The sequence below is a fragment of the Chiloscyllium plagiosum genome, chromosome 36, assembly GCF_004010195.1.
Source record: "Chiloscyllium plagiosum isolate BGI_BamShark_2017 chromosome 36, ASM401019v2, whole genome shotgun sequence".
Classification (NCBI taxonomy): domain Eukaryota; kingdom Metazoa; phylum Chordata; class Chondrichthyes; order Orectolobiformes; family Hemiscylliidae; genus Chiloscyllium; species Chiloscyllium plagiosum.
In genome coordinates this window covers 35,366,739-35,391,554 of record NC_057745.1, presented here as the reverse complement: position 1 = coordinate 35,391,554, position 24,816 = coordinate 35,366,739, and the positions used below count along the sequence as shown (strand labels likewise).

Here is a 24,816-nt window from a genome sequence, read left to right as displayed (position 1 = left end):
GGATTGAGAATGACAGAACATCAGTTTAAAATGGTTTCTAAATGTAACAAATGTGATGTAAGAAAAACAAATTTTCACACAATTTGGGGTATGGAATATATTGCCTTGACGTGTGGTGGAGGCAGGTATAATTCAAGCATTTAAGAAGGCATTGGATGATTAGTGAATTGAAACAACATGCAAAGATATGGGGAAAAGACAGGCAAATGGCACTGAAATGGGAGATGGCATGGGGCAGGGAGACACGAGGCACACAGACACACAAGATGGCCACTTGAAATACAAAATGGCTGTTGGACCACAAAATGGAGAGAGACAACGGAGCAAACACAGATACTGCCTGGGGCCACCTGGATGCCAGCACAATGCACGCACAACCAAGTTGATTAGATTAAGACAGGTGGGGGAGAAAATACACATGAGTAGCGCATACCGCCTGCCAAAGTGTCTGGGTCCAAGCAACTCCTTTGATAGAAATGCTAACTGTCTGATACAGACTCAATGCAAAGTGTTAATAGCCAGGGCTGCAGTAATCGTCCTTCTCAGGAAGAGCGATTAGCGCCCATTACTACAGCAATAGACTTCCGCGCAGACATTGAAACTGACAATGTCTGCACTGAAACTGACAACGACCATGTGGAAATTAACAAAGGCTGCGCTGGAACTGACAATGACTGCAATGAAACCATCAACAATTCTGCAATGTTTACAATAAACAAACTATGTTACAAAGACAATAGCCTCATCACTGACCTATTGTATTACAAAATGTATAACAGCATCTTGACAGGTGCTCCAGGTTGAGAGAAGACTCGCAGCTGACCACTGTGCTGTTGGTGTCTTTCTCTCCCCAGAGCTCCGATATTTCCTTGTACAATAAACTCTGCCCTGAAACCCGACTGACTCTGAGGCTGGTGATTTTCCCCACAAGAGCACTAAATCACAATGCTGATTGGAGAATCAGTACAGACATGATGGGGTTAAATGGTCTCCTCTGTTCTGAAGTACTCCTGTGATTCTGTTTCTGGCAGCCATAAGGAACCTCCTTAGCAGAGGTTCACTATTGCTTCTGCAGCTCAGTTCAATGTAATGTCTCCTCACTGAACGGAACAAAGGCATTGCCTGGGCTGACAACATTCAAGGAATACAAAGTCTTTGAGACATAAGAAAAACTTCTGCACAGTCTTTGTAAGCCCAGATATTTTTTTCTTAAAAAGGCTTTATATCTTAAAACTTTAGTGTCATCAGTGTACCTGCCAAACCTGATGTGCCTCTGGAAGAGATCTCCATCATGCAGGTATGAAATAGGAGAGGGCAAGGACAGATCCTGGGGCAATCTCAGGGATAACAGTGTGGGAGCAAGTGATCATTTGGCTGTGATTGACTGATAACAATGGAACCAAGTGAGAGTAATCTTACCCAGCTAGAAAACAATCCAGAAGGGTTGGAGGGCGATGGTGTGGTCAAGAATGTCCAAGGCTGCAGGCGTGGTAAGAAGGATGAAGATGGAAAGTTTATATTTTTCACAGTCACAAAGAATTAGGATGCCTTGTAGAGCATGTTTCTTCCTTCAAGCCAGAAGCTTTGAGTTCAAGTCTCACTCCAGGATTTAACGACCAAGGAATGTGCATTCAGAACATGGACAAACAGATTGATTATCAACTTGCAAATCCTTGCAACACATGCCAATGGCAGGCAATAAGACTGGGAGAGATTGTTGGCCAACCATATGATACAATGAAAATTGGAGCCTCTACCATCATTACCTGTGGCTCTCAGTTACAACGTTCACACCCTCAGCCTTAATCCTCATTTCAACTAGGATGGATTCTTCCCCATGGTGGAATCCCGGCGCTGTCACTCAGACATGTTTTTGGGCACAGCACTGAAGAACAAGAAGTCTCATAGGATGTTATTTGTGAGTTTAATAAGAGCTGTTTCAGTCCTGTGATCTGATGACTAGCATCGAAACATGGAGTTCAGGGAAGATGGCATAGATGTAGGAGGTGATCAATGCTTGAGAGGGGAAAGGAAGAAGGGACAGTAAGTTTGTGAGGAAAGTGGAGTAAAGTTTTGCACTTTAAGAATTGGTCAAGGATGAAAGGAGCTAGGGAGAAGAAAAAAGAAAGATGGGAGTATGTGTGTCAGGGGTGTGTGCCAGCAGAGTTATTCCTCTCTGTCCAGTGTCCTAACACTAACTTGTTGCTTGGATGGTAATGTTCAAATAGTATAGGATTATTGAATGGGCAAACTCCTAGCAAATTGTCGGTGAAAGGTATTTTGAACTTTTATGTTTATTTGAATTGAAAAATGTTGGAGCTTGGTTGACCAGTCAATGACACCCCAATCCATGAAAGAATATGAAAAAAAAAAGTGGAGACCATGTCTATTTGGAGAGCTTTAAGACTGTTTTGGAAACTGTAGAATAGTCAACATAAGCTTGGGAGGGGTTGAAAAGTATGGCACTGGAAAAGCAAAGTAGGTCAGGCAGTATCTGGGGAGCAGGAGAATCGATGTTTGAGCATAAGCCCTTGATCAGGAATGCGTGGGGGGAGAAGGGGACTGAGAGATAAAAAGGAGGTGGTGTGAGGCTGGAGGCAATGTAGCTGGGAAGGCGATAGGTGGTTGCAGGTGGGGGGTGATGGTGGTAGGTCAGAGCAGAGGGGAGGGGAAAGGTATGGTTGCAGGTTTTACACCTCTTGCGGTGGGAGGGTGGGTTGGTGGGGGTCATGGACCTAATGAGGGAGTCACGGACAGATAGGGATGGGGAAGGAATTATTTCGCTGGTGGTGGGGTCTGACTATAGGTGGCAGAAATGATGGAGGATGATGCGCTGTATCCGGAGATTGGTGGAAGGTGTGGATCGGGAGGGGGGTTTCTGTCCTTGTTGTGGCTGGAGGGGTGGGGTTCAAGGGCGGAGGTGCGGGAAGTGAAAGAGATACGCAGAAGGGCATTGTTGACCACGTGGGAGGGAAAATTGTGGTCCAGATATTCTGGAGTGGAATTGTTCCTCCTGGGAGCAGATATGGCAGAGGCGAAGGAATTGGGATTGTAAAAATACAGGAAGGGGGATAGGAGGAGGTGTAGTCCAGGTAGCTGTGGGAGTCGGTGGGTTTGAAGTAGATATCTGTGTTGAGTCGGTCGTCAAGATTATGACGGGGAATAATATTCACCACATAGGCATACATTGATGTCAAACTCCTAAAATAGACTAAGTAATTTGTGGACTAAAGTGAGCCCATTGACTCTACGGCACAAGCTTTGTTCAGATTGAAGAGCTGAAATCACTCAGAAATAAAGCTGAAATCACTCAGAACAGGAAAAGAGAAGATTGAGGAATTGATTAGGAAGAAAATAGGATTGTAGAAAGGGTTAGCGTATGAAAGAGAAGAGGGAAGGGGATAAAATAAGCAGGTAGGAGGACACTAATTTGTCATCAGGACAGGCTATTGAAAGATGCAAGAGGCTGAGCCAGTTTCAGGCTGGTGAGACTGTACTTGACCACTAGATGGAGCTGTTACAAGCTTCATCCTCAAAACTAGCCTGAGCAACTGAGATGTCCCAGTATTGATGAGCTGTGGTGAGGGGCAAGGTGTAGGGCAGTGTTGTGGACAATGAACTTAAGTCTACAGGGTGTATTATAAATTACTAATGGTCCTTTAAATTCTTCTCTGCAGGTTTTACAATCAACTGTTAGTCTGATTCATGAGCAGATTGGCAGGCGTTTAATGGGTTGCCTGCCTATTGAACAAGAAAGACTGCATTGAAGGAATAGGGAGGGAAACAAGTGGAAATTCCAGCAGGACAGGATTTTGTGGCAGGGAGAATGTAGAATTGGGCTGGGGTGAATTACTCACTGTAGAATTCCCATCTGACTTGTTTTTATAGCCACAGTATTTACATGGCTAGTCCAGTTCGGTTTCTGGATGAAGTCAACCCCCAAAATGTTGATAGTGGGGGATGCGGTGATGGTGGTGCCATTGAATGTCAAAGGACAATGGTTAAATTCTTTCTTATTGGTGATGGTCATTGCCCAGCATCTGTGTGGCACAAATTTTATTTGCCACCTGTCAGGCCAAGCCTACACGTTGTCTGGATTTTGCTGCATTTGGATGTGGACTGCTTCAGTATCTGAAGACCTGAGAATAGCACTGAAAATCATCGGTGAGCATCTTTTGATGAAGAAGCTGAAGATGGTTGGGCATAAACCACTAACCTGAAGAGCTCCTGCAGATGCATCTATGCGTGATGATTGTCCTATAAAATCATCATTTTTTTGTGCCAGGCATAACTCCACCTAATGTAGAGATTTCTTCCAATTCCTATTAACTCCAGTTTTGCAAGGGCTCCTTGATGCCACCCTCAGTGAAATGCTGCCTGGATACCATGGGCTGTCACTTTCACTTAACTACTGGAATTTAATTATTTTGCCCATGTTTGGAGGCCAGGAGTGGCCCCAATGTAACACAAGCTGAACATCAATGATCAAGTTATTTCTGTGTAAGTGTTGATTGGATAGTACATTTACAATGACCATCACACTTTGCTGATGATTGAGAGTAAACAAAATGAACACTTCTTGTTTGAATTTGATTTTTCTGGCATTTTAAGAACGGTATATATATGGGCAATGGACTCTTGTTTTGCAATGACAATGTTGCTACCTTTGGAGCAGAAAACCTGCTTTAGAGGTTATCATAATTAAAGAAATTTTATCTTTCATTAAAATCTTTAGAGATTAAAAATGGGCAAGTAACTTTGGCTGCACAAGACAAAACACAAACTATAAAAAGGACTGGGGGGGGAGGATATGGTGTCCAGATGAATTGATTTGGTAACCAGATGGCAGAGGGGAGATCTGAGATCTCAAGATGATCACTCCTCTGCCTAATTCAGTCAGTCAGTTTGAGTCCAGTTCTGGTCGCCCAGTTATAGGAAAGATATTATGAAGCTGGAGAGGGTTTGAAAGAAACTTACCAGGATGTTAACAGGTATGGCAGGTTTGAGTTATAAAGAAAGGTTGGATAGACTGGGAATGTTTTTCATTGCAGCATAGGAGGTTGAGAGGCAACCTGATGGAAATTTATAACATACAATGAGAGGAATAGATGGAATTAATGGTAATTGTCTTTTCCCAAGGATGGAGAACTTCAAGACTAGGGGGCACATTTTTAAAGTGAGAGGAGAGAGATTTAAAAAAGACACGAGATGCATATTTTTTACATGGAGGGTGGTTCGGATGTGGAATGAACTTCCTGACAAAGTGATAGATGTGAGTACAATTACAATGTTTGGATAGTTACATGAATAGGAATGGTTTGGAGGGATATGAGCCAGGAGCAGGCAGGTAGGACTAGTTTAGTTTGGAATTATGTTTGGCATGGATTGGTTGGAGCAAAGGGTCTAAAAGTGTGATGCTGGAAAAGCACAGCTGATCGGGCAGCAACTGAGGTGCAGGAGAGTCGATGTTTTGAGCATAAGTACTTCATCAGGATGCTCTTCCTGATGAAGAACTTATGCTCGAAACATCGACTTGCCTGCTCCTTTGATGCTGCCTGACCTGCTGTGTTTTTCCAGCACCGCACTCTTCGACTCTATCTTCAGCATCTGAAGATCAGAGTCACTTTTTCCTGGTTGGATTGAAGAGTTGGTTTCCCTGCTGTATCAATCTATGACTCTATTAAAGGAATTCAAAGAGATCATGAAAGCTAAAGATTAGTTTCCCGATGATCAAACTGCCAGCAATTGTCAAAACCCAGTCTCCTGCTGTCATTGACAAAATTCCCACAGACCTAGTACTGCACCCACCTATAGTGACCACTCCCTTCAAATGTTCACCCTGATATATTATTCCTACTGCAGACAACATTAATGAACCTGGTGGTGAACTGGGATTTCTGCATTTTTTGGGGTTTGTATTAAAATTCTATGATTGATTTGCAAATTTATAAAAAACGTAATGTGGGACACAGAAATGCTGTTTCGCTTTTCTCCTTGTTGAGGTCATTGTACCTGGTATATTTGTGCTGAGCTTATAGTGAACTGAGTTTGCTTTCTGCTGCCTGGTTAATTTATCAGTCTGCTACACAAAGTCTAATTGTATACATCCATTTCTATTCACGTATTAGTTAATAATGAAAGAATTACTGAGATGTCAGCTCTATTCTACCAAACAGGCAAGGCTGAGGACAACCCTGATATTTTCCAAACAATGCTCTTGCTATAGAATGGAACAGGAAACAGAACGTGAAACATTTGCACAGATACAGATACAAACACACCCAGATACAAACACGCCCTGATGTCCACACACACCTAGTCTCCTTCTTCAGCAATCCCTCGGAATTGAAGTTGACGTGCTTCCACTGGATCAGTGGGTTCTGAGACAGCTGATAAGTGTGACTCCTCCATATGTGGGGCAGCAGGTGTTTGAAGGGTTGGGGGGATGGGGTTGTTTGAAAGTTTGTGAGCTCCCTCTGGTAACTCAATGTCCCTCCTGCATATTCCTGATTAAATGTCTTGATGTGTTTGATGCCCTCCAACTGAGCTCCCTCAATTTTCATTGATGACAAGCCAGGAATTCCCATGAGTCAGTGGGATGGTTGGCTTCTTCAAGAATAGAATGTAGAACAGATTAATCTCCAGTACAGCACAGCACAGAGCCTGCCTATGCTGACCATGATATCATTTTGAGCTAATCCTATGTGCCTGCACTTGCTGCATATTCCTCTATTCTCTGCCTGTTCATGCGCCTGTCTAATGTCTTTTAAACATTGTTATCATATCTGCTTCTACCACCTCCCCAGCAGCGTGTTCCAGGACGTACCTGCCTCTGAGTAAAAATCTTTCCTCACACATCTCCTTCAAACTTTCCTCCTCTCACCTTAAACCTATATTCCTGAAATTTGACATTTCCACTCTAGGAAAAAATTCTGAACCTTCACTCTATCTATGCCTCTCAGAATTTTATGTACTTCTGTAAGGTTGTCCCTCAGCCTCTGATTGAAAACAATCCAAGTTTGTCCAAGCTCTCCTCAAAACAAATACACTTTAATCCTGGTGAAATCTGATAAACCTCTCCAAAGCCTCCGCATCCTTCCTATAGTGTGGCGACCAGAACAGCACACAATATTCCAAATGTGGCCTAACTAAAGTTTTTACAGCTGCAACATGACTTGCTAACATTTAGACTCAATCCTCTGACCAATGAGGATAAGCATGCTATATGCCTTCTTTATCACCTTAATCACTTAAGGTGATAAAGAAAGTTGCCACTTTCAGAGAGCTATGGACTTGCACCCCAAGATCCCTTTGTATATCAATGCTCCTCTTGGTCCTGCCATTTACTGTCTACTTTCCTCTTGCACTTGATCTCCAAACGTGCATCCCTTCACACTTGTCCAGATTAATCTCCATCTGCTAATGCTCTGTCGAACTTTTCAACTGGTCTGTATCCTGCTGTATCCTTTGACAACATTAGATTAGATTAGATTCCCTACAATGTGGAAACAGACCCTTCGGCCCAACCAGTCCACACCGACTCTCTGAAGAGTAGCCAACCCAGACCCATTTCCCTCTAACTAATGCACCTAACATCTGCATATCATTAGATTGCGGGAGGAAACCGAAGCACCCGGAAGAAACCCACACAGACAGAGGGAGAATGTGCAAACTCCACACAGACAGTTGCCTGAGGCGGGAATTGAACCGGGGTCCTGGTGCTGTGAGGCAGCAGCGTTAACCACTGAGCCACCATGCCGCCCTATTTCACACTATTCGTATCTCCATGAACTTTCATGTCATCTGAAAACTCACTAATTAGCTATAATTTAATGCAAATAATTATTGCATATTTCAAACAACAAAAGTCCCAGCACTGATCCTTGAGGACCACCGCTGGTCACAGATCTCCAGTCAGCGAAACACCCTTCCACAACCACCCTCAGTCTCCTATAATCAAGCCAATACTGTATCCAACTTGCCAACTCACCATGGATTCTATATGACTGAATCTTCTGGACCAACTTACCTTGTCCATCTATCCTACCATCATCAATCATCTCCATCAATTCTTCAAAAACCTCAATCAAATTTATGAGACAACACCTCCTTTGCCATACTAACTATCCCTAATAAGCCCATTCTTCTCCAAATGTAAGTAAATCTTGTCCCAAAAAATCTTCATGAATAATTTCCTTACCGCTGACGTAAGGCTCACCAGGTTATAATTTCCTGGATTCTTTCTGTTGCCTTTCTTAAATAAGGGAGCAATATTGGCTATTCTATACTCTTCGTGGACTTTGCCTGTGTCTAAAGAGGATAGAAAGATCTCTGTTAGGGCCCCAGCAGTCTCCTCCCTTGCTTTCTTTAGCATGCTGGAATAGATCCCATCTGATGCTGGGGACTAACGTACCTTAACACTTTCTCGTTCTTCTTAATATCGATTTCCCCAGAATATCAACACACACCCCTCATTAATCTTAACATCATCCATGTCCTTTTCCTTTAAGGACCTCACCCACTTCCTCTGGGTCCATGCAAAAACTCCCTCCTTTGTCTTTGGGCGACCTATTGTTTCCCTTGTTACCCTCTTGCTCCTAATATTCATATAAAATGTTGTCGGAGTCTTCTTAATCCAACTTGCCAAAGATATTTCATGGCCCCTTCCAGCCCTCTTAATTTCTTGTTTAATTTCTTTCTTGCTTCATTTTTATTTCTTAAGGGCCTCGTTTGGTTTCAGTGTCCTAAACTTTACATTTGAGTCCTTTTTCCTTATGACTAAACTTTCAATATCTCTCATCATCCAAGGTTCCTGAATCCTGCCATCCTTAGTTTTATTTCAACACAGGAATATGCTGGTCCTGAACCCTGATCAACTGGTCTTTAAAAGACTCCTACATGTCTGATGTGGATTTAACTTGAAACAGCTACCTCGAATCTATCTCCTCAAGTTCTTACCTAATACCGTTCTAATTAGGCTTCCACCAAGTTAGCAACTTCACCAGGACCAGTCTCATCCTTATCCATAACTTATCTTAAAACTTACACATCTTTTGAGGCCATCCATAAAATGAAAATGCTTTGGAATAGGGATGCACACAGACGTATGCTGACACACATAAATATACAGTCATACCAGACATAAATAAACATGCAGATGTATACACACACACAGATATATCTACAGATACATGGAGAAATGTCCACAGATATACAAACACACATAGATATACAAACACACATAGATTCAGGAACCTTGGATGATATATAGACACACAGATATACAAATGCAAACAGAAAAACACTGACACACTCAGATATACAGATACACACGGATTTATAGTGCGCAGATACACCCAAAGATGAACAGATACACATATACATATAGACACACAGATAACAACCCCTTTCTCAATGTTAGCAAAACAAAAGAACTAATCATTGTCTTCAGAAAGAAGGAGGAGAACACACCCCCATCTACATCGACGGAGCGGAGGGTGAGAGGGTTGAGAGCATCAAGTCCCTCGAAGTGACGATAACAGACAACCTGTCCTGGACTTCCCACGCAGATGTGATGGTCAAGAAGACACAACAATGCCTCTTCTTACTCAGGCAGTTTAGGAAGTTTGGCATGTTCATAAGGACTCGCATCAATGTTTACAGATGCACCATAGAAAACACTATTCAGGTGCATAATGGCCTGGTATGGCAAATGCTCTGCCCAAAACCTTAAGAAACTATCGAAGGTTGTGTGCACAGCCAAGACAATCACAAAAGCCAACCTTTCATCCAAGGACTCCATTTACACTTCTCATTGCCGTAGAAAGGCTGTCAACATTGTCAGCAACTCCCCCCACCCTGGTAATGCTCTCCTACAACCTCTTCCATCAGGCAAAAGCTTGAACACATGCACCATTAGGCTCAAGAACATTTTTTTAGATTAGAATCAGTCTAAACATTATGGTACAGACAGCAGCACACAGGGGGCTAACATCTTAAACACATTATCTGGGCTGACACCAATTGTTAAAGTGAACCTGAGAATGTCACTTTTAAAAACGTTTTGTGATTTACATATGAAAGAAGTGAAATTAACATGGTCATTCTAACAGATGAGAGACTTAACAAACAATCAAGGTATTTTTCAATGTATAATTTCAGTTACATCACACTGTAAACTTTTGCTATAAATTCTGTGTCTTACAATTGTGTACTCCACAACCACCTAATGAAGGAGCAGCGCTCCGAAAGCTAGTGCTTCCAAATAAACCTGTTGGACTATAGCTTGGTGTTGTGTGATTTGTAACTAAGATCAAACTAACCTACATACCCCTCAATTTACTGCTGACTATGTGCTTGTCCAGCAGTCGCTTAAATGTCCCTAATGTCTCTGACTCCACTACTGCTGCTGGCAGTGCATTCCACGTGCCCACCACTCTCTGTGTAAAGAACCTACTTCTGACATCTCCCCATAACCTCCCTCCAATCACCTTAAAATTATAGCCCTTCATGACAGACATTTCTGCCGTGGGGAAAAGTCTCTGGCTATCTACTCTGTCTATGCCTGTCATTACTTTGTACACCTCTATCAAGTCACCACTCTTCCTTTGATCTGTATGACTTTGTTTCCTATGATCTGCCTACACTGCTCACAAACAAAGCTTTTCACTGTACTTAAGTACACATGACTACAATAAATGAAGTCAAATCACATCAAAATCAGATATACAGACGCATACATGGATATATAGGCAAACAGATATACAGATACTTACAGATATATGTATACACAACGTGTAAGTGTGTGCATGTGTGTCTCAGTATTGGCATATTCAGTTGATTAGCTGAAGCATTTTCAGTACTTGATGCATATCTGGGAGAGGAATATCAGTATCTCACTCAGTGGAGCTACCTGGTGACCAGAGCTGTAGCTACAGGATTACAATTGATTTAGTGGGAAAAACAATAAACAGTGTCAGGCTTTCACTTGTTTTTCTCTTCTCCCAGATTTTCATTATTTGTTTTTCTGTATTGCCTTTGCATTCTATTTCTCTTTCCCTTATTCCTTAAGACTACTTTTTGGGAATGTTCTTCTTGTCTTCCCCTAACTAGGTAGTTGACATTGCGGTTGATGATCAGGGTAAGGAGCTGTCAATGATCTTAGACAACACCAGGCTATAGTCCAACAGGTTTATTTGGAAGCACTAGCTTTTGGAGCACTGCTCCTTCATCAGGTGGTTGTGGAGGTTAAGATCATGCTCACAGAATATATAGCCAAAGGAGTCCAGGGTCATAGAGATGTGATACATTAGATTAGATTAGATTTCCTACAGTGTGGAAACAGGCCCTTCGGCCCAACAAGTCCACACAGACCCTCCAAAGAGTAACCCTTCCAGACCCATTTCCCTCTGACCAATTCACCTGACTTGCACATCTTTGGCCTGTGGGAGGAAACCCACACAGACACGGGGAGAATGTGCAAGCTCCACACAGACAATCGCCCGAGGCTGTATTGAACCTGGGACCCTGGTGCTGTGAGGCAGCAGTGCTAACCACTGAGCCACCATACAGTAAACAATCTCAGATTAAAACTTTCATCTTTTATAGTGGGATATGCTGGTTTCTGTTCTTTGATATGTAAATTCCAGAACTTCTTGTAAATTACATTCTCAAAACAACTCTGTCTGTCTGTGTTCTAATGCTATGTCAGACTGACAAACCCTCTGGATAGTTTTACAGAGTTTTACATGGATTCATGCAGCAAAATAAAATGAAATTCTGCAAAAACAAATTCACCTCATAAACTTATATGTGTGTGCATGTAAGAATGAGAAATTCTTGTGTGCATGTGGATGTGAGTGCATATGATAGAGTGTGTGTGTAGGTTTTGTGTGTGTGTGTGAGAGAGTGTGATGCGGTAGGTGTGAGAGGGTGCATGTGTTAGTGTGAGTGTGGGGGGTGTATGTGTGTGCATATGAGAGAGCTTATGTACAACAAAAGCTGTGTGTGTGTGTGTGTGTGTGTGTGTGTGTGTGTGTGTGTGTGAGAGAGAGAGAGAGAGAGAGAATATCGTGCAATGGGGTCACCTGTAGTATGACATGAACCAATGAAGGAGCGGCTCTCCGAAAGCTAGTGCTTCCAAATAAACCTGCTGGATTATAACCTGGTGTTGTGTGATTTTTAACTTTGAGCACACCAGTCCAACACCGGCACCTCCAAGTAATGATATTAGAAGGAAGGATGTGGCTCTCAGCTGGTCTCTCCCATCTCCTCCGCAATGTCTTTGTATTTCCCACAGCCACGTACCCATCAATATCCAACCTCTTCTGTGACACGATCATACCTATTGCTATTCCTTCCTCTTCTCATTTCAACTGTCCACTTCACTGCTGTATCCTCTCCATCCACTTCCTCAACTGTCACTAAATTTATCCTTAAACCTTCACCTTTGAAGGTTTGGCCGACATGTGACTCTAGAGCCACAGAAATGCTCTCTGAATACCTTGTGTAGGTGTTCCTCTTCCTCTTTTTGCAGTTCTTGTGTGCTGCAGTGTGTTGTGGCCCTTTTGAATAGTGTCTTGATGCAACTTCGTTTGTGTGTGTTGGGGTGGTTGCTTTCATAGTTTAGGACTTGGTCTGTGTGTGTAGCATTCCTGTAAACCTTTGTGGTGACAACAGAACGAGGACATGCCGCAACCCAAAGGACTAGCCACACTACCATACATCAGGAGCACTTCCGAACTGACAGCCAGACTACTGCGACCACTAGGACTCATAACAGCACACAAACCAACAGCCACTCTCAGACAACAACTCACCAGAACGAAGGACCTGATACCCAACATGAGCAAAACTAATGTAGTGTACAAAATCCCATGCAAGGACTGCACAAAACACTACATAACATCGACCTGGACCCGATATACCGGCCACTACAGCGGACAGCTGGAACTGACAACCGGAAGCGGCAGAGACAGGCCACTATAAATGCCGGAGGAAACATCACAGAAGCGCTTCACAGGAGCCTCCCAAGCACTGAGGATGTCACCTAGACAGGGGATGAAACGTTTGCAAGACAAATTCCCAGCTCGGTGAACAGAACCACAACAATGAGCAACCAAGCTACAAATCTTCTCCCAAACTTTGAATACAAATTGTAAACTGAGGATAGGCTACATTTACTGAGATACAATATAATTTGGCCCAAGTGTACTGGAAGCAGCCACTCACAGATACAACCATGTCTGAGCAGTGGGAAAAGAAGAAAATAGTCTGCGTCCAGGGCAAATATGCCCATGTAAAGACAAAAGGTGGGACCAACACCATAGAAACCTGGATGTCAAGAGGCTTTAAGAAAAAATGAGAAGCTTATGGCAAATACTGAGTGCTTCATACAGCAGATGAGTATAAGCGCTAGGGGAACTTTAAAAAAATTCAAAAAGCTAAGAAAGTGCATTAATAAAAAGGAAGAACAGATAGACTAGGGAATTACAGGCCCAATCAGACCAACCTTGGCGGTGGGGAAGTTATCAGTAAGAATTCTGAGGAAATTCAGGAGGTATGGATTAATCGGGAATAGTCAGCATGGATTTGTTAAGGGAAGGTTGTGTTTGATAAAATTGATTTAATTTTTTGAGGAGGTAACCAACAGCATTGATGACGATAATGCATTTAATGTTATCTACATGGACATTAGCAAGGCTTGTGATAAAGTTCCTCATACAGACAAAAAAGTAAGAGTCACAGACTGGATTCAAAATTTGCAGAGAGGCAGGAAACAGAGTGAGATGCAAGGGATGCTTCAGTGATTAGAAAGCTGTTCCTAATGAGGTCTATAGGCCACATACTGGGGCTCTTGCTATTTCTAGTGCACATTAATGATCTGGATTTAAATGTATGGGATATGGTCAAGACATTCTTCAATGTTATGCAAATTGGCAATGTGGTAAATAGTGAGAAGGATGGTCATAAACTGCAGGAGGATATCAAAGGACTCAGCAGGGCAGAACAGTGGCAAAACGAAACTGGCGAATGTTGTTGAATTGAAGTGGAGTTACACGTTCATAGCTCCTTGAAACTGAAGAAAGCTTTTGGCACACTTTCCTTCATTGATCAGCGCCTTCAGTACAAGTGTTGGGACATCATGTTGTGGCTGTACCAGACATTGATAAGGCCACTTTTAGAATATTGTGTTCAATTCTGGTTGCCCTGTTATTGGAAGGAAGTTGTTAAATTAGAAAGGGTACAGAAAAAGCTTACAGTAATGTGGCCAGGACAGGGGATTTGAATGATAAGGAGAGACTGGACAGAATCATAGAATCCCTACAGCATAAAAGCAGGCCATTCAGCCCATCACGTCCACATGGACTTTCCAAAGAGCATTCTACCTAGATCCCTTACCCTATCCTTGTAATCCTGCATTGCTCATGGCTAACCCACCCAGCTTGAACATCCCTGGACATTATGGACAGTTTAGCATGGTCACTCCACCTAACATGCACATTTTCAGACTGTGGGAGGAAACCCAGCCAGAGACAGGGATAATGTGCAAACTCCACAGAGGCAGTCACCCTAGACTGGAATTGAACCTGGGTCCTTGGCACTGTGAGGCAGCAGTACTAACCACTGAGCCACCAGGCCACCCAATAGACTGGGACGTTTTTCCCTGGAGGGTCAGACAGTGAGAGGTTTATAAAATCATGAGAGACATCGATAAAGTGATTTAGCCTTCTTTACTCCAAGGGTAGGGGAGTCATAGGTTGAAAGTGAGAGGGGAAAGATTTAACGGGGACCAGAGGGGCCTGAAATTTTCAAACAGAGAGTGGTTAATGTATGGAATGAGCTGTCAGAGGAAGTGGTAGAGGCAGATACAATTACAAATTTTAAAAGACATTTGGACTGGTACATGAACAGAAAAGATTCAAAGGATATGGGCCAAACACAGGCAAGTGGGACTAGTTCAGTTTAGGATAGCTGGGTGGCATGGATGAGTTGGATTGAAGGATACGTTTCCATGCTGCATGATCCTATGACTTGATAAATGGTATTCAACCCAGAAAAGTGTCAGAAAAGTGTGAGATAACACATTTAGGGAATGCTAACAATGGAAGAAGTTACACTATGAATGTGATCTGGAAAGTAGCGAAGATCAGGAGACCTGGGTGTGCAAATCTACTTCTCTGAAGGTAGCAGGGAATATAGATAGGTTACTTTAAAAGGCATATGCGATATTTGCCTTCATTAGCTGAGACATAGAATACAAGAGCACAGATGTCATACTCCACCTGTATAAAGCACTGTTTAAGCCCCAGCTAGAGTACTGCATGCTGTTCTGTTCACCACATTATAGGAAGGGTGTAATTGCAGAGGGAATTTACAAGGATGGTGCCTGGATGGAAGAGCTGAGATATAAGGAAAGATTGGAGAGGCTGGGATTGTTCTTTTGGAGCAGCAAAGGTTGGGGCAGGGGGCCTGACAGGATAATGGTATATAAAATTATGAGGGCAATGATAGAGTGGAGAGGCAGGCACATTTTTCATTAACAGTGGAGTATCCCTACTACAGCTGTACCAGTTGATCATTTTGATCTCTCTCCATGGTTTTGGCACAAAAACACAGAAGATGCTTACGGACATGAGACACTACTGAGGTTCTGAGTCACCTGGTTGGAGAGGAAGTGCATCTCAGCACCCAGGTGGCAACTTTCTATCTTCAGAACCTGCAGTGATACCTTTACCTCAAAGCCTCTCCCAGATGGTGCACTCTGCTGACGTACTTCTACCGCCAGCTCCGCAGCCTCAATGATGACACATAGCTTCTGCGTATGGATTACTCAAGTCTTTGTAACTCATTACAAGAGTTGTCAGTGTTTTACTTGATCTGGGTTTGGGACACAGTTGCCTCATGCCAGAGAAGGCCCAATCAGGATATTGCTATCTCCCCTGCTGTTAACAGGAGGCTGCTGTTCAGGAACCTGCATCGCCACTGATACTATTTTGACAGTGGGCAGAGGAGAGGCAGCTGGAGAGAACAGTTTCGGGGATGTGCTGCATGGTGGAGGAGGAGGGCTAAATGATGCTGTAGAAACTTGCTGGGGAGACAACAGTCAGTGTCCAGCCAGTTTCACCCATACTCTCAACAGGAGGGTACATGGCCCCAAGAGCTTGGTGGTGTGGAAGTGAGCTTTTAATTGAACTGAACAAATCTGAAGCTTGAACAGCAACCCTCTCCATGGCTGCAATGCGTATCACCTTCCAGTTGCATGGCAGCAGCTTCCCACAGTCTTTTAGACAATGAGCAACAGTAATCAGGAACACTGTGCCTGAAAAGGCAGTAGACCCATATTCAACAATAAAAGAGGATGTGATGAAAGGAAGTGGACATCATTCTTTGTGCAAACAACAGGGAAGCTGGACAAAATGGATAGTTCTAACAAAGAACCAGCACAGGACGCTCAGCTAAATGGCCTTATGCTGCAATGTCCTATCACATGCTGCATGGCAAAGAAAACTACCTTAATGTTGAAGGTGCGTGCTGGAAAATTTGGTATATGGTACACGCTCAGATTGCACATGCTGAATGTTGCTAACAGTTCCATAGCTCTTGACACTAAAGTCATCAGGTCTCACCTATTACCAGAAGCTGACCCATCTACTAACCAAATGATTTAAAGATACAAAGGACAATTAAACTAATAAATTAATCACATTAATTCTCAAAATTATTATTGAAATTGGAAATGTAATACTTGAATATATGAACATATGAAATAGGAACAGAAGTAGACCATACAGCCTTTCGAGTTGCCCATTCAGTAAAATCATGGCTGATCTGTTTGTATTCCAAATTCCTCCTTCACTTCTCATCCCTGATAATCCAAGCTATCTACCCCTGTCTTTGGAATAACTCACTGACCAATTCTCGCATGACTTCTGAGGGAAAATTCCAAAGTCACATAACGTCTGAGAAAAACAAATTCTCTGCATCTCTGTCCTCAAATGGTAACCCTAATTTTAAAACAATGTCTCTTGGTTCTGGACTACCCTACAAGAGGAAGGATTGTTTCCACATCCACTTTGCTGAGGCAATTCAGGATCATTTAGATATCAATCAAGTCAGCCCCATCTGTGTATTCGAGATGTGTTCCAGATTGTACCAGCGTTGGAGATGTGGTCTGGACTGTTTCCATTGTTGGAGATGAGGTCTAGACTACACATAGTATTAGAGAGAGGTTCAGACTGTACACATGTTGGAGATATGGTGTAGACTGTACATAGTATTGTAGATTCATTCAGGACTGTACAGAGTGTTGGAGATGAGATCTGGACTGTACACAGTATTGGAGATATGGTCTGGTATGTATGTAGTGTTGGAAATATGGTGTGGACTGTACACAGTGTTGGAAATGAAGTCCAGACTGTACACAGTATAGGTTCATTCTGGACTATACATAGTGTTGGAGATGAAGTCCGGACTGTATAGAGTATTGGAGATGTGGTGTGGCTGTACACAGTATCAGAGATGTGGTGTGACTGTACACAGTGTCGGAGATGTGATCTGGACTGTACACATTATCGGAGATGTGGTCTGGACTATACACAGTATTGGAGGTGTGGTCTGGACTGTACACGGTATCGGAGCTGTGGTCTGGACTGTACACGGTATCGGAGCTGTGGTCTGGACTGTACACGGTATCGGAGATGTGGTCTGGACTGTACACGGTATCGGAGATGTGGTCTGGACTATACACGGTATCGGAGATGTGGTCTGGACTATACACAGTGTTGGAGCTGTGGTCTGGACTATACACAGTGTTGGGGATGTGGTCTGGACTGTACACGGTATCGGAGATGTGGTCTGGACTGTACACAGTGTTGGGGATGTGGGCTGGACTGTACACGGTATCGGAGATGTGGTCTGGACTATACACAGTGTTGGGGATGTGGGCTGGACTGTACACAGTGTTGGGGATGTGTGCTGGACTGTACACAGTGTTGAGGATGTGGTCTGGACTATACACGGTATCGGAGATGTGGTCTGGACTATACACAGTGTTGGGGATGTGGGCTGGACTGTACCCAGTATCGGAGATGTGGTCTGGACTGTACACAGTGTTGGGGATGTGGTCTGGACTGTACACAGTGTTGGGGATGTGGGCTGGACTGTACACGGTATCGGAGATGTGGTCTGGACTGTACACGGTATCGGAGATGTGGTCTGGACTATACACAGTATCGGAGATGTGGTCTGGACTGTACACAGTGTTGGGGATGTGGTCTGGACTGTACACGGTATCGGAGATGTGGGCTGGACTGTACACAGTGTTGGGGATGTGGTCTGGACTGTACACGGTATCGGAGATGTGGGCTGGACTGTACACAGTGTTGGGGATGTGGGCTGGACTGTACACGGTATCGGAGATGTGGTCTGGACTGTACACAGTGTTGGGGATGTGGTCTGGACTGTACACGGTATTGGAGATGTGGTCTGGACTATACACAGTGTAGGGGATGTGGGCTGGACTGTACACAGTGTTGAGGATGTGGGCTGGACTGTACACGGTATCGGAGATGTGGTCTGGACTGTACACAGTGTTGGGGATGTGGGCTGGACTGTACACAATGTTGGGGATGTGGGCTGGACTGTACACGGTATCGGAGATGTGGTCTGGACTGTACACAGTGTTGGGGATGAGGGCTGGACTGTACACGGTATCGGAGATGTGGTCTGGACTGTACACGGTATCGGAGATGTGGTCTGGACTGTACACGGTGTTGGGGATGTGGGCTGGACTGTATACAGTGTTGGAGATGTGGCCTGGACTGTACACGGTATCGGAGATGTGGTCTGGACTGTACACAGTGTTGGGGATGTGGGCTGGACTGTACACAGTATCGGAGATGTGGTCTGGACTGTACACAGTATTGGAGATGTGGTCTGGACTGTACACAGTGTTGGGGATGTGGTCTGGACTGTACACAGTATCGGAGATGTGGCCTGGACTGTACACAGTATCGGAGATGTGGCCTGGACTGTACACGGTATCGGAGATGTGGTCTGGACTGTACACAGTGTTGGAGATGTGGTCTGGACTGTACACAGTGTTGGGGATGTGGTCTGGACTGTACACAGTATCGGATGTGGCCTGGACTGTACACGGTATCGGAGATGTGGTCTGGACTGTACACAGTGTTGGGGATGTGGCCTGGACTGTACACGGTATCGGAGATGTGGTCTGGACTGTATACAGTGTTGGGGATGTGGCCTGGACTGTACTAGTATTGAATTGAATACCCTTTATTATCACATGTACTCCATTGTAGAAGTTACAGTGAAATGCTTTTACAATGTCTGCCTCTTATGGCATCACCGTAGATACAAGTGCCTCGGTATAAATCATGGATACAACACAGGAATTTTCTCTCTCTCATTTAACCTATTTTGAAGAAGCCCTTAGGACTTTGACCAATGACCTCATCACTTGCCTTAATATCTCTTTATGGATTGGTGGAAAAACATGTTCTATAATGCTCATTGTGAATACTTGGGGATGTGCATATAAGGAGTGAAAGATAAATCCAAATTCATATTTCTATAGAGCAAACTATATATTTCTGACCTATAAGATACCTCAAAATAGGGAAACAAGACAGCTATTGGGGCACAGCAAGATCCCAGACAATGTTGTCACGTAAAAACAGATAATTTGTTTTAATGATGTTGGTTGAGGAATATTGACCAGGACACTGGGAGATCTTAGCTGCTCCTCTTTTTACTTCCAATGGACTTTTATATCCACATGAGAGAAAAGATAAAGTCTCTGTTTAATTGAAGGATGACACCTCTGACAAAGCTGCACTCCCCTCAATACTGCACGTAAACAAATAATTGTGCTCAAGTCTCTGGAATGGGATTGACATCCATAGCTACTTGCTCAGAGACAGTGGTATCCTTTCTAGAAATGTATACCATTGATTCCAGCAGCTTTTCCAACTGAAGTATCCCCGTTTTGCAATATGAAATGACGTGAAATGAAACAATAACAGAAAGGCTGTAAACAGATGCCTGGCAGTGTGGATGGAATCAAATTTAACATATCTGGCAGAGGAAAATCGTCAAATTTCATTGATAACATAAACCATATAATTGGTTAATTTAGGGTAATGGTTGAGACACCCAGGCGTGTACCTTGAAGGGAGAGGGATTATGGACAGTGTCACTGACACCAACATGTGTAAATACAGTGACACACTCCGTGACACAGACGTAGATATAGACATGCAGAAAAGTTAAAATACAGGCACACATTAGCACAGACACACATGGATACAAAAGTGCAAACACATAAAGGTACAGATACACATATAGATACAGGTGGACACAAACACGCATACTGAAGTGGTGATGACTGCTGAGTGGTTAGCACTGCTGCCGCACAGCGCTACGGACCCCGGTTCGATTCCAACCTCGGATGGCTGTCTGTGTGGAGTTTGCACATTCTCCCCGTGTCTGCGTGGGTTTCCTCCCACAGTTTAAAAGCGTGGCAGGGATTAGCCATGGGAAATGCAGGGATCGGGTAGGTGGGCGGGTCTGGGTGGGATGCTCTTCAGAGGGTCAGTGGTGACTCGATGGGCCGAATGGCCTATTTCCACGCTATCGGGATTCTATGAGGGATGATTCCGGTCGTGACAGAGGCTACGATCAAAGGGCAGGTCTTAAGGCGCCTTTTAATGGAGCGAGGGTAAGTGACAAAGGAGGGCTCCGGGGAAAGAAAGGTTTGATAAAGTTTGCCATGATTCTGGTACTGAAAGGAATCAGTTCCCACGAAAACAATTACACAGGAATAAAGCTGAACATTGCAAAACGTTCTACAACTTTTTCAGATGAGAATTGTGACCTCTCGTTAATGCATTGTCAAGCATTTTTCTACAACTGAAACTTCGAAATAAGCTGAGCGCATGCTCTCTGAAACCGTAATTCCTGTCCCCACAGACACAGGTGGGCCAGGCTTTCTAGCCCATACCCTCTGCTTCTTTCTACTTACACTGAAGTAGAGATGTCATAACACACCTCTGGAGCAGGTGGGATTTGAACCCGGACCCGAATGCGCCGTTCCAAACACTCCTTTCCAAGGTATTCTGTTCAGTGCGGGCGACCCAGCCCTCTCTGGGCACTGGACAGTGTCTAATTCTTGTAATTGGGGCAGTGGGACTGCATCCCCAAGAGACTGTTGCCAACAAACAGACTTTGCCCTAACTATTCGGAAATGAAAAGATGCCCCTAAAATATTTTATAATGATAAACAGTAACAATGATGCTCTGAAAAGGCAGCAGATGGTCCCAATGGAAGGGGAGTAACCTTGTCCCGATGGTCAGACCGCGATGATGCGCTCTACATTGGGATGGCAGCTTCCAGGGACTTTGGGGTTTGAGGCTAAGTGCACGATTCATGGAAAGGGCGAATCATTTTCTGGTAAAACCAGTTTATAAATAGATCATCCTCCGTTTCATCAATTTCTCAGACTTCTCGCTCATTATTTAGGCACATTTACAAAGTGGATTTTACCCAGCGAGAGGGGGGCTGTCTTCCCGCACTCTAACCTGGGTGAGTCCTGTCCTCGATCTGAGCTCTGCCTTTCCCCTGTCGCTGAGCACGGACAGCACAACTGGGAGTCGCTCCTTAGCCAGGAATGCAACAGGCTCCGGATCACAATAAATCAGATTCCCCTCTGTCCCAATCTCTGTTCACACTAACTCTGGATCACAATAAATCAGATCCCCCTCTGTCCCAATCCCTGTTCACACTAACTCCGGATCACAATAAATCAGATCCCCTCTGTCCCAATCCCTGTTCACACTAACTCCGGATCACAATAAATCAGATCCCCCTCTGTCCCAATCCCTGTTCACACTAACTCCGGATCACAATAAATCAGATCCCCCTCTGTCCCAATCCCTGTTCACACTAACTCCGGATCACAATAAATCAGATCCCCCTCTGTCCCAATCCCTGTTCACACTAACTCCGGATCACAATAAATCCCTGTTCACAGTAACTCCGGATCACAATAAATCCCTGTTCACACTAACTCCGGATCTCCATCGCTACTGTAACTGACAATCCGCCCTCCGTGTCTCTCCCGGTTTGTACCTTGGTGTGTTTCACGGCCAGCGGTTTGGTTGCTGTCGGTAACCGAGCCGGACTTTCTCTCTCTCTCTCTGTCTCCCCGTTGTCAAGGAGCCCGTTCTCTGCCATGCCGGTGCCCGCTGCTCGGGATGGCTACCACACGATTTGGGAACATTGGTGCCGACCTGGTTTTAAACAGGCCGGCCGCCACCACACCGATTGGACGGTGCCAGCTCACCGAGAGAGTCCCGCCTGTTTAAAGCGACACTGTCCCTGAAAGAGCGTTCACTCTAACTCCGATCACAACAGCAATCACAGCAAGGAATAGGGTCGCCTTCATGATTGGCACCTTTGTGGACAGGTATCAGATTGTATCAAAAACGGTAGGATTTGTGGTGAACACATGAAGTTGGACATTGAGCACAGCAGGGCTGTGATTGAGGGGTGGGGTGGGGTGGGGGGTGAACTCGGGTTTGGCAGGTCATAGCAAACAGGCAAAGTGAAGCAGTTCGTGTGATTGCCATTCAAAGCCCCACTCACACTGACTGAACCGTGCCACTGTGACCCCACACTATCTGACCAGCCTTATCCACTGGCCACTCAGCCAAAGGGCCACTTCGTGAAGATTGCGTTTAAAGGTAAGTAACAAAATCAGACAAAATAAAATCGAAATGTACCGGACCCGACTTTCGATCCAGAGGCGCACATTTAGACTACTAAATTCTCCCACACACTGTCCCAATCTCACACACTGTCCCAATCTCACACACTCTCTCCCAATCTCACACTGTGTTTCAAAGTCAGACGCACTCCCAATCTCACAGACTCTCCCAACCTCTCACATTCTGTCTCAGACACTCACTCTGGGACAATCTCAAACTCTGTTCCAATTTCTCACACTGTCCTAATCTCACACTCTGTACCAGACACTCTCCCAAACTCTTGCGCTCAGTCCCAATCTCACACATATTCCTGTCACATCTTCTGTCCCAAACTGTCATACTGTCTCAATTTCTCACACTATCCCAGGCTCTCTCTGTCCGAATCTCAGACTCTGTTGCAAACTCTCACATTGTCCCAATCTCACACTCTGTCCCATATTCTCACCCTGTCCTGATCTCTTACTCTGTCCCAAACTATCACCTACGTGCCAGTCTCTCACTCTCAGCCACCAACTCGCATTCTGACCAATCTCTCACACTGGCCCAATCTCCCACACTCTATACTAATTTCAAACTCTGTCCCAATATCACACACTGTCCCACACTATACCTCTAAGACAGTGGGTCAGTAATGCAATGCAGGGGTTAATAGAGGAAGTCTAAGACCATTTATGGAGTTGAGAGGACGCTCAATAAAGTATTCCCTATTCAGGTTTACCCTCTGTCTACCCTATGTTCCCTTCCTGCTTCTAAGGAACCACAAACATAACAATTGGCAACAAGTATGGGATTTGAACCACAAACTGTGTATGAATACCATTTTCACTAGTTTCTATACATAGAGACAAAGAAGGACACCACTTTGACTGGGACAACACACATATCCTCGGACAGGCAAAACAAAGACATGTACGAGAATTCTGAGAGGCATGGCATTCTAACCAGAACTCCATCAATAAACACATTGATTTAGACCCTATCTACCTTCCCTTGAGAAAAAGAACCGGAAGTGGCATCACCCGCCTTAAGAAACCAAGCCCTATAAATAGAGAGGCGGGACATACCACCAGCACTTCACTAGAGACTCTCACTGATGATGTTATCTAGTATGGTGACGAAACATCTGAAAACAAGTCTTCAAGCTCAGGGAGCTAACTTACATACTTTCATCATTGAGAAAAAGAACCGGAAGTGGCATCACCCACCTTAAGAAACCAAGCCCTATAAATAGAGAGGTGGGACATACCACCAGCACTTCACCGGAGACTCTCACTGATGATGTTACCTAGTATGGTGACGAAACATCTGAAAACAAGTCTTCAAGCTCAGGGAGCTAACTTACATACTTATCATCAAACTGAACTACAAATCTTTTCAAAAATTAATACCATTTTCTTTCAGGGCGAAAGATGTCACCCAGACACTGTAATGAATTTGGGATTGTGGTAGTGGCTGTGAAGGATTGTGGTGCCAGCGTCGGACAGTACACTAGCTCAGTAGCTGGGGGAATGGCCAGTACAAAGGGGACTCAGGCTGCGAATAGCTACTTCACTTGAGTGGCAGGAAAACACGTGAGTGGGCCATATTACCTGGAATTGCTGGGTCCAACAAGAGAAGGGGTGTCTAAAGGAGACAATTTAGAGGACAAAGCAAATGGTACCAGCCAAAGAGTAGACCGGGAGTCAGCCGGGTCTGCGGGAGTCAGCAGAGTTTTGGTTAAATATCCTGTTAATACAGAGTGAAGCTGATTATTTCTGGGTTCTTCCCAAACTAAGTGAGGTGAATGTTAAAATGGAAGTGGATATAGGTGCAGCAGTGTCTCTCATTCCCAAATAAATATATAGGGAACATCAGAGACACTACTGTGAGGCCTGTTAAGATTACATTACAGACATACACAGAACAAGTTGTGTCACTGAAGTATGGGTAAAAGCACAGCTAAGGGACTAGTGTGCCAAACTGCCTCTGTATGTAGTGAAAGGTGATTACACTGCATTATTCGGATGTTCCTTGTTACATAAATTAAAG

General features: G+C 44.1%; 1 protein-coding gene across 3 annotated transcripts in view; it reads right to left on the bottom strand.

Moving 5' to 3' along the window:
- Positions 1-24,816, bottom strand: part of aldh1a3 (aldehyde dehydrogenase 1 family, member A3) — a 171,456-nt gene that overhangs the window by 123,610 nt on the left and 23,030 nt on the right. For 2 of the 3 annotated variants that reach the window (XM_043677665.1, XM_043677667.1), the window contains exon 1: positions 22,151-22,334. The exons of the other annotated variant lie outside the window; for it this stretch is intronic. In XM_043677665.1, coding sequence (XP_043533600.1) covers positions 22,151-22,255 — 105 coding nt within the window. In that variant the 5' untranslated portion in view covers positions 22,256-22,334. Of the gene's footprint in view, positions 1-22,150; positions 22,335-24,816 lie in introns of those variants that run through there. 3 annotated transcript variants of the gene reach the window in all.